The 10,418-nt window shown below is 37.5% G+C and overlaps 1 protein-coding gene across 3 annotated transcripts; it reads right to left on the bottom strand.

The window, feature by feature from the left end:
* Positions 1 to 585: 585 nt before the first annotated feature.
* Positions 586 to 4,079, bottom strand: LOC132032714 (uncharacterized). 3 transcript variants are annotated; one of them, XM_059422406.1, is made up of 3 exons: positions 3,849 to 4,079; positions 1,519 to 1,913; positions 586 to 715 (listed from the first exon to the last, which is right to left on the bottom strand). In XM_059422406.1, the coding sequence occupies exons 2-3, from the start codon at positions 1,751 to 1,753 to the stop codon at positions 609 to 611; spliced, it is 342 nt and encodes a 113-aa protein (XP_059278389.1). In that variant the 5' UTR covers positions 1,754 to 1,913; positions 3,849 to 4,079; the 3' UTR covers positions 586 to 608. The 3 variants fall into 3 exon arrangements, 2 of the variants coding, with proteins under 2 accessions (XP_059278389.1, XP_059278398.1); XM_059422415.1 differs by having other exon boundaries at positions 1,519 to 1,924; XR_009408582.1 differs by lacking the exon at positions 586 to 715 and having other exon boundaries at positions 1,290 to 1,683; positions 1,782 to 1,913.
* Between the last annotated feature and the right edge of the window lie 6,339 nt (positions 4,080 to 10,418).

Genomic DNA, 10,418 nt, shown 5'->3' on the forward strand with positions numbered 1-10,418 from the left:
CTTGAAACTGCTGAAGAGAACTCATCCCATCCGACTAGAATGCAGTTTATCTGAAAGCGCTATTACATATGAAGGTGAATCTAATGATCCATCTCTCTTTCTCAGGTGAATCTAATGATCCATCTCTCTCTCTCTCTCTTTTCAATTTAAATATATTTATTATTATGTTTATGAAGGCGTACTGATCCGACTGAGGACTACAGACTCTCGGCAACTCATGAGAACACTAGTTGTTCCTTTCCAGGAAAAAATCTATAATGTCTGATCGAAAGCATCTTCATAAAAATAAATATGTACATCTCTTCCTTGTCTTTCTCCTTTTCAAGATCATGGTCGAGGAAAAACGAATCTGAAACAAAAGAAATACCAGAACGCATAGGCAGAGCCAGGATTCGAAACTTGTGGGTTCGAGATTTTAATTCTTTAAAGTTACTGGGTTCTTAATTAATAATTTATACATATTCAAAAAAAATTTAATACAAAATATAATACTGGACAAAAGCTACCAAGTTTCAACCCACATTCAAAGGTTATCCGCCTGCTAGAACGTTCCACGAACGTGTGTGACTAAGCTGCACAAAACACGTTCGAGCCCCGTCGCCTCGAACTCAAACACTGGGAGAACCGTATGTTGCAATCAGACTTAGAAACTCAAGAAGAATGAAGAGCCAGACAGAAGCGGGAATTTGGTCTAACGGACGGTCACAAAAACACCCTGAAACACATCAAAACTAACAAATTACAGCATGTACGGGCAAAGGCATGCAGTCGAGATTAAAAAAAGTTCATCTTATTGTATATTAACGGTCTGGTAGTGACCCAATTCATACAAAATTAACCTCGAAGCCTTAAATGTAACGTCGGAGATTATAAAAAGCCTTACAATATTCACTACCAAATATGTGGCATTTAGCCATGCGCAAAACCATGGCTAAAGGGCACCTAAACCGTGGCTAACACTACTTCGCCACGATAGGTTAGCCAGCTTGCCCATACGGGGTGTTGCTCGCGCATTAGCCATGGTTTTAGCGTCCGTGGTAACCTTTATTTGACCACGGGTTTGTTTTATCTTTAGCCTGACCAACCATGTGGTAAACTTGCCGTAAAAAAAATTATATTTGGAATTTTTAATTACCCACACGAGAACCGTTACTAATTTAAGGGATAACATAATTAGTTTACAAATTCATCATACTATTTAGGGCAAATGAGCACAATTTTTTTTTTTAAAAAAGTTATAATTCTACATTTTCCTGGCATCAATACATAATGATACGCATTCACTAATACAATGGACATAGTACACAAAGCATTGCTATAAATATCAAAGTTTTAATGTTCTACTTATCATATCTATCAAATCATAAGTTTCAAACCTTGAACATACAAAAAAGATACCACAATTGCTAGCGTAATGGAAAAGCATATTTAGAGGTACACCACATATTTAGTGGTACAAAAATATTCTATGCACAAAAGGCTAAGAAGAATCTAAGTTGAAACTAGGCAACTCACTACCAAATTTAGCTTGTAAAAACCTATGAAGAGTTGCCAGGTGATTCTCATTTTGCGCAAGCCGTTCCTTAGTCTCCACAAGTTGTTCCTTGGTATCCTCAAGTGTTTCCTTCATCTCTTCATATCCAGTCAGCTTTTCTTCCAAGGTTTCTACATGCTTCTCTAGGTCTTCAACACATTGATGAGATATATTACTAGAACCACCAAGATTCGCATGACCAATTGAATGTTTAGGCATTCCAAAGTAGTCGAGGGGAAAACATTACCACTTAAACCACGCACACGACCAGAATGTTCAGATCCATATACTTTTCCAATGGCGTCATTAGGATGAGCCAATATCTTCAATGGAACACCTAAAGTGCTTGATCTTGAGATAGATGCTCCGATATTTTATCCTACAAGTAAACTAGAAGAAATGAGATATTCTCATACCAACACTGATAACATCCCAGGGGAAAAGAAAACATTATCACTAAATTACAATTACATTGAAGTTTATAAAATGATACAGAGACACAAGCAGGAGTCTCATTGTGCAATCCGGCTGACCATAATAGATATCTACATCTCACCTTTGTCTGGAAAACTAAGCATATGCATACAATTCATACGTGTTTTTGATTTAATACCACAGCCGTCCAAGCTAGCATAACTATTCAATATAGTTTCTGTAGGACAATAGTTTTATTTCCTGGCAATACACACAGGGTGTAAATTTCTTCACTTGTTCTATAACTACAACTACAATTAACTGAAACAAGTCATACTTTAGAGAAAAAGTCATTCATAGCTTTGCTAGTCTGAGTAGAATTTGCTGAAGTTGTGGAGTTTCATAGTATAGGAAGTTGTATAGGAGCAGAACTACAATAGGGAAGATATCTGGATTTGAAAATCACATTGATAATAATTTAGAACACAAATCACTCAGTAACATTCCTAATACTAGCATCTTTTAACCAGTTACACTAGATTTGAAAATCACATTGATAACTCTAAAAGAATGAAAGTTGACAGCTTCCAAATAAATCAGTCTAAGTATCTCAGATAGCCTTCTTGATACATACAATTGTGGGGAAATTTAGTCTTTTACTTCAGCAAGTCAGGAATTTTTAAATAGGATGAATTTGAAGGCCATTAGTTACTCAAAAGAAGTGGTTGCATGGTTAGACTTACCAAGATAATATAGAATTACATAAGTCCATATCTTATAAGGTTACAAGTGGTTTCGGATTGCTTCCGAAACAGGAAAAACCCACACAAACTCTAAGAAGTATTCACAAGTAAGGAACAATATCTTGATAATACTAAGTCATGGTGATGCACAGGAATACCATGAACAAGAATTGAACAAATTCATTCCACTTTCAACCAAAATGTGGCTATACCAACCAATGTCCAACATCATCTAGTGGTAGCAATATATAGACTTCCATATTTTCAAAGCTTAAATAATCAGTAAGGCCTTAAAACAATAGCCAAGAAGGAAAATCCAAATAATGAGAAGTAAACACCAAGCATTGCCATGGATGGACTCCATAATTGCTTTGGACTACATCCTTTACTAGCAAAGAACACAAAAATTAACAAAAAGCTTGTTGAAATCACAATATATGTTAATTGAGTTTGGTAAGAATGTTGCATGAATATACTACAATTAAGGAGAATATGTATACATTGATAAGTAAATGACCCCAAAAGTTGATTTAAAAAAAACTAATTTCATTCTAATCTGAATCCAAAAGGAAGCAAATGCAAGCATTAGCTATAAACAGAACCATAAACATGGTATTGGTGCAATGAAGCGTCAATTTGATATAGAAATCAAGTCCAACAAAACACACTGCTTAGAAAAACAAACACACACAGATCTAGAGTCACACACCTTATACAATTCCCTCACCTTCAAATACAATTGTCAAAATCAAATAAAATCCTTCGAGTTCAAATAAAATTGCCAGAAATCCTATGCCATAGAATCGTTCTTTCCAAAATTGTGAATAAAGGGAATTTTCTTTCCAAAATCGTTCCTTTCCCTAAATTCTTTCAAAATTTCACACAAATAGATACCCTCAAAGGAATCCATTGAAGATTCAAACAAAAAAGTGACTTCGAATAGTGGTGGAAAAGCTTGATTCAAGAATAAACTAGAAGAATAAACAAAAAATCGAGTCATCAAAAGCTTATAACTTTCATGTATCTGGCTGTTCCAATAAATAATAAACAGAAATCATATGAAAACTGTAAAGCTCAGACTTCAGTATTCCACGAGAGTAGAAAAAACTCAAAAATTAAGGGACGAAAAAGAAAAGGATAAAAAGGGCGAGAAATACCTGAAGCAGAGAAGATAAACTTTCCCCTAAGAAATGCTGAGAATATCAGTAGCTTCTTCAGATTTAAGAAGAGATTATGCCATTTTCAAAGCTTGGTACAGTGAAGCGGTCCATTTTGGGCCGGTGAAAGACTAGGGTTTGCAAAGAGTTTTTGTTTTCTATTTTCTTTCAATTTGTTAAAGAGAAGAACTAATTGGGGGAACCAAAGAAGAGAAATTAACAACGAAATAAATGGAAGGGGGAAGGGGGGCGCGAGCGGGGGTGCTGGGGTGAGGGGAGGGGGGATAGGAAAAAAAAGAGGGAGTGAAATTTTTAGTACTTGCCTATTTTGCCCACAATATTTTAGCCTCAGTTTTGTAAGTGTCGAGAACCTTATATTTTGTGATTAATTTTGCCATGGTTTTTGGAACAGCGGGTAGAACACGCTTTTTTGGTAGTGAATGGGCTAAGCATTAATTATAATTTAGTACTTTCCAGATTTCTCAAATCTTCTTAAATACACGATCAACTACACGGCTATTTTTTGTTACAATACAAAGCCATGAGACTCTCTCATGTAGAGATGTCTAAATAGAAGTATCCCAACCTGGCAAGTCTGTAACAATCGCATTTATTTGGTGATGAGAAAGTAAATTCTTTAACAGAAGGAACTTTACAAAAAATGACCTAAATTTAACCCTTGACTTGCTACCAGATTGGCCAACCCTTTAATATTTTTCTTTCGAAATAGAATTCTTTAAGTGATTTTTGGTAAAATCCTTACATGGAAAATTTTGCAATTTGAAATAGAATTCTCTACCATACCTTTATTGCACGAACTCACATAACAAAAACAATATCAATTAAAAGAAAATATAGATTATTGTCTTTGTTCACTAATCCAAGGCACGTCCAAAAGAAATTCAACATAATATGATTTCTAAGACTAAAAAGTAAAACTCTAGTTTCTAATTTACTATTTAGTAGGTAGTATATTCTTTTTTTGTAATTAATTTTGTATTTTTCTTTACGTTACTTTTGATTGTTAAGAAATGAATAAATTAATTATTATTTTTCTGGCCTCAAGGCTGGAGTTCACAAAGAGGTTGGGCTATTAACCTTACTTAAATAATGGGTTGGGTTGATCTCATACGACCAAACTTATTTTGGCAGATTAACTCTTATGTATTATTGGATCCAAGTCCCTTTGATTTGGTTTTAAACACAAAAATTGTTTGCCACAATCTCGGACACATGTCCCTCATTTAAAGGCTATTCTATGCATCCAGATAAATTATCCTATAAAATGCCTAAGTGAAAATGAGATGTCATTTTTCTCAAGCATGAACTATTCCACAGGCCTATAAACATTTTTAGCCTAATATAAGAAAGGCCACCCTCCGGGTAAGTCAGGCACTTAGTGCAAACACGAAGTCAAACACCCTAAATCGAAGTGCGTACACAAAGTTAGTCACTCAAATCGAAGTGAAAATACAAAGTTAGCCACTCAAATTGAAGTGTGAATACGAAGTTAGCCACTCAAAATTGAAATGCGAATATAAAAGTTAGCCACTCAAGCGGAAATGTGAGCACGAAGTTAGACACTCAGAATTGAAGTGCGAAAATCACAGAAACGCTCCTAACACATAAGCAGACTCTTCTTACCTAACTGAAATGTAAAGAGCCACATCAAAATACTGGGAAACTAAAGCCATGTGCATCCAAAAAAGTCTCATAGACTAAAAGCAATCAAATGTAAAAGTGAGATAAGATACGTGAATTTCAAAAGTGTTTGCATTAATAGTCAAGGGTAATTACAAGGCCCGAAGGTAAAAATGTAACACGAAAGTCAAATGTAAGCTTGCTTTCATACCCAAAATTCAGATCTAAGCATGTTGTCTCAATGGGGGGAGAGCACCGTAGCAAAAGGGACCATACTAGTCCACGCTGAAAAAATCGGCAGAATTATCCTCAATCTCATCTCTCTGCTTATGGCTAATGTGGGTGATCTTCACCAAGAGAGAAACAAAGCAAGTGAGAGAAGAAGTTGCGTACAAGGTGCTCAAAATCTCTACCAAGACTTAAAAATTAAGCCCCTTAAGATGAGGGGCACAAGATCATCACTCACCACACGAATCTAGGAAGAAGGTGTTACGCCCCAGGCTAGAGCTGTTGGTGAAATGGACGAAGGGCCCTTTGTCACGCCTTAAATTTGGAGCAGCATGATCGGCACTCGATGCCAAACTAGGCCCCGAGCGAACCACTCTAAATCCGAAACTCGCTAAGGCCTACCCGCACACCGACAATATCAACCGAGCCGGCCGAGGCCGTAATCCGGGATATATATAAACAAATGTTGTCTCGTCTCGTCCGAACCGGGCACACACACACACCCAAATATATATACACACGATCGAAAGCAAGCGACGCAGTCACGTTTTATGTTCCGAACAACAAAACTAAGAGCCAACATGGCTACATAATATCCCAACTACATACAATCGGCTACGTACCTCTAGGGAACACGAGGTCGCGTAAAAGGGCAGACGGGCCTTATCACACCCATATATACATGTCAAAATAGCATACACGACTAAAGCGGGACTCATAGCCCGACCAAGTGGAGTGCAATCGATCGTTACTGGGTGGAGTTTCACCGAGTCAATCATCCGTCCGACTACCGAACCTTCGGCGGCATGAACGCAAAGACTCCCTAGACAAAGGGACGTCAAGACGAATAATGTCTCTTACGTAAGGCAAGATAACAACTAAAATGAAATAACAAACTATATTCTGGATATTTCAAGAAATCATCTGGAGGTGTTTTACCTAGGTCAGCTCTCTATCCGAGGGTAAGATAACATCACTCTATAGATATAACTTCGTGACTCGAAGGTCGTGCATAGATAACATAACTCCATAAATAAACTCCGTGACTCATAAAGCCAGTATAATCAACTCCATGGCCCGTAGGTCAGGTATAAGTAACTCCATGACCCATAGGTCAGGTATAATCATCTCCATGACCTCTAGGTCAGGTATAATCAACTCCATGACCCGTAGGTCAGGTATGCGCATCTCCGTGACCCGTCCACGGGGCAACAACTCCATGACCCGTAGGCTGTGCAATAACTCCATGACCCGTAGGCCGTGTGCGTATACATATAATGATAACTCGAAGGCAACATAATAGCCTATAAACAACATATCCACTAATTATACCTCCCGACATTCAATCATCTCATATAACTCAACTATCCTTATACTAGCCTTAACTGTAGTGAGTACTACACTAGGGGTTACGGTAACCCAAGTATAATCTTCGTGAATAGCACATCTTGGGCGCGAAGAACAAAGAGAGGTCTCCGTCACGACCCGAACTACGGCCATGACGGTATCCGGCTACCCACCGAACACCGCTAAATGCGTCGTTACTTATCTCGCTCTCATTCATACTATATGCTCATAATCATATAAAACTATCATCATTTGCAACACATTTACTTATATAAACGTAAACCCTTCGCTATCAAAATAATATATATATATATATATATATATATATATATATATATATATATATATATATATATGAAGACCATGGGACTATACTACCCACACATCCGTATCTACGAGCCTCATCGGAATACTAGACATATGGACGGACAGACCCCGTCGTGCCCTAATCAGCGAATATAGTATATATGTACCAAAAGAATAATCAAGGGCGCTCCGACAATGGAGTGCTCACAAGTCGCCTACTAGCTCCTATGGATCGGCACCGTCTCCTACCTACCCGTGGGCGTGAACACGAGCGTCATTCAAAGAAAACGGACGACGCACGGAACATTGTACCGAGTATGTAAGGGCAGAATGAAATAAGAATAATAAGAATATCGTAAGTCGTGAGATGGAGATACAACCTGCGTCCATTTTTAAGCATCATTACATGTCATATACATTCGTCATACATAAGCATATCGTGTGCATTATCATAACGCATACTTTATCCTATCACATATACATCATCATACCATACATGCATCGTCGTATCAATCATACATCATCATGTTCGTAACCCGCGTCCGGTAACTATCATATGCCGCCCACTAGTGGTTGCCATGCTCCCGCCCTCTAGGCTCGGGAACATAGCAGCCCGCCTTTAGCGGTGACATGCCCGGCCATCTAGGCACGATGGAATCGTATGCGCCCGCCTTAGCGGGGCGTACACGCCTTCAATTAGGCGCGGTGGAATCATATTATCGTCATACACATCATACATTTGTCATCATACATCATACATTATCATAGATTCATCACTATTATCCGTTTTAGCGAGCGCGTCACGGCATCTATTATAATTCAATGTCATTATACATATGTCATCAATTTATACCTTAGAACTTGTAGCCGAAAGAGGTTGTGTCGGGGTGACGTAAGGTCATAACCCCCGACTTCATTATGGAACATTCGTACGTATTCTGTCTCACCTTGAAGTAACAAGCATAAGGTGAGTGTATACAATGATCAACATCTATGGGCTACGTATCGCTTTATTAGCTTAATCGGAACATCATATCATAGGCTATAGCATCTCTATGCTTAAGCTTATCATTATCATTATCATAATCGTAGCATATCTCTTATCTCGTATGGCTATTCGTGAACAATGACTCATGGCCTTCTTGAAGATAGAACATTCGTAATAAAAGTGGAAATTCATGCCATAGGACTCATGCCTTAGAAGGAAAGAGTTAGCCTCACATACCTTTATCATTTAACTATTCTATCGCTTGCTCGTTCTCCTTGAGTGCACTTGTTTGTACCTTCAATGGAATTCGTGTCATCATTAGCTAAACAATCATGAAAACGTACTTACTAAAGCTAGAGAAATTTGGGCGAGCATTTCCTTTGTTTATACCTACTTTCCTCCATATTCCATATCAACTCCCAACATTCATAACAACAATCACAATATCGTAAACAATAGGCATCACCTAATTACATTGCCCGCGATTCATAATTTCACTATAATTCTCCATAATCATGACTAAAGTCCATTATCACATTCCTTCTCATATAATACACCCGTTTCAGTTCTAAACGTCATTTTGTAACGCATTTGTACATCAACACAACCATTTTCCGATTCATTCCAACTACTATTCCACAATGACATTTTTCACTCCATTTAAGACCCATTTTCTACACTCTTCTACCATCCATGCTTTTCAACTTACTAATACTTCAAATAACATAGAAGGGTCTGCGAAACTTACCTTAAATGAAAGCAAGCCTTGGTTGGTAATACACCCTTTCCACCAAAACCCTATTTCCTCTTTTCTTGAGATTTCTTGGTTTGGATGACTTTACGAGGTTTCACTTGACTTCGATTCACTCTAGTTCTTGTTGTTGATCCTTGATTTCTATTGATTTCTCATGGATGAAGTGTTTGGAATGTTCTAGAGTCTCTTGAAGTGTGGAGGTTAAGTATGAAATGAAAAAGGATCCCTTATATAAAATCAAGTTCGGTCCGATTTAGGATTATACGGACCAACATACGGTCCGCGTGTTTTCTACGGGCCGTGTCGGCCGTAGATCTGGTCCCGTGAATTATGGTATTCGGTGAATCTACGGTTGGACATACGGTCCATGCACTTTTTATACGGCCGCATGTCCGCTCTAGGTTTATCGTTTTTTCGAGAATTGTTTCGTCGACTCGTTTGATCTCTATCCTTGTGGAACCTTCTTAACACTTGTTTACACATTACCATTTACCAATCTAAGGGACGTCATAACCCTTCCTTAGGGCATCATTTATACACCGTTAACTACAAGATCAGAATTAACATCAATTTACTCAACATATGACTGCTTCCCTTAACAACTTTCTTTCCTTCACTCGAATGTCTTTGGAAATCTTTATTAGGATCATCAAATACTATTTCTTACTTGTCCAAATCTCGTATACATCATTACCCTCGCTCATCTATTCACTGTATGCTAACGGGGAATTTTCCAAGGTGTAACAGTCTCAATAGTAGGAATCTTAAGAAATGGAATCGTCATCATTATTACAATCACAGAAACCTCTATCTTTAGCATCACAAGAACTTTGAGAATCATAAACTTAAGTGCTGAAATAAGGATATTATGGAATCCATGTGTGTGTTCACAGGGAAAAGAATCATGCCTTTAGAAAGAAAGAAGTAGCCTTAACATACCTAAGTTTACTTCTGACTTTTCCAACTTACTTTCTATCTTGCATCTACATAAGATCATTATTAATCCCGTAATATACATATAAAGCCATTCATACTATTAGTAGGCTCATTATCATACGCTTGTCTTAAGCCTTCAAATTAAATCCTCTTAAAATTGCTAAATTTAGGCGTGATATCCCTTGTTTATATCCCTAGCCCTTAAATCACAATACCAACAAAATACAACTACAACAAGACCAACATCAACATCATTATCAATCACTAAAATATTCCATAAAACATCCGCGCGCATGTTTGTCCAATTTCTCAACCTACAAGTTTTTTATACAACCATTTAATCACTCTATCTTCGTAAATAAACCAAAAG

This window comes from Lycium ferocissimum, chromosome 2, assembly GCF_029784015.1.
Source record: "Lycium ferocissimum isolate CSIRO_LF1 chromosome 2, AGI_CSIRO_Lferr_CH_V1, whole genome shotgun sequence".
NCBI classification, from domain to species: domain Eukaryota; kingdom Viridiplantae; phylum Streptophyta; class Magnoliopsida; order Solanales; family Solanaceae; genus Lycium; species Lycium ferocissimum.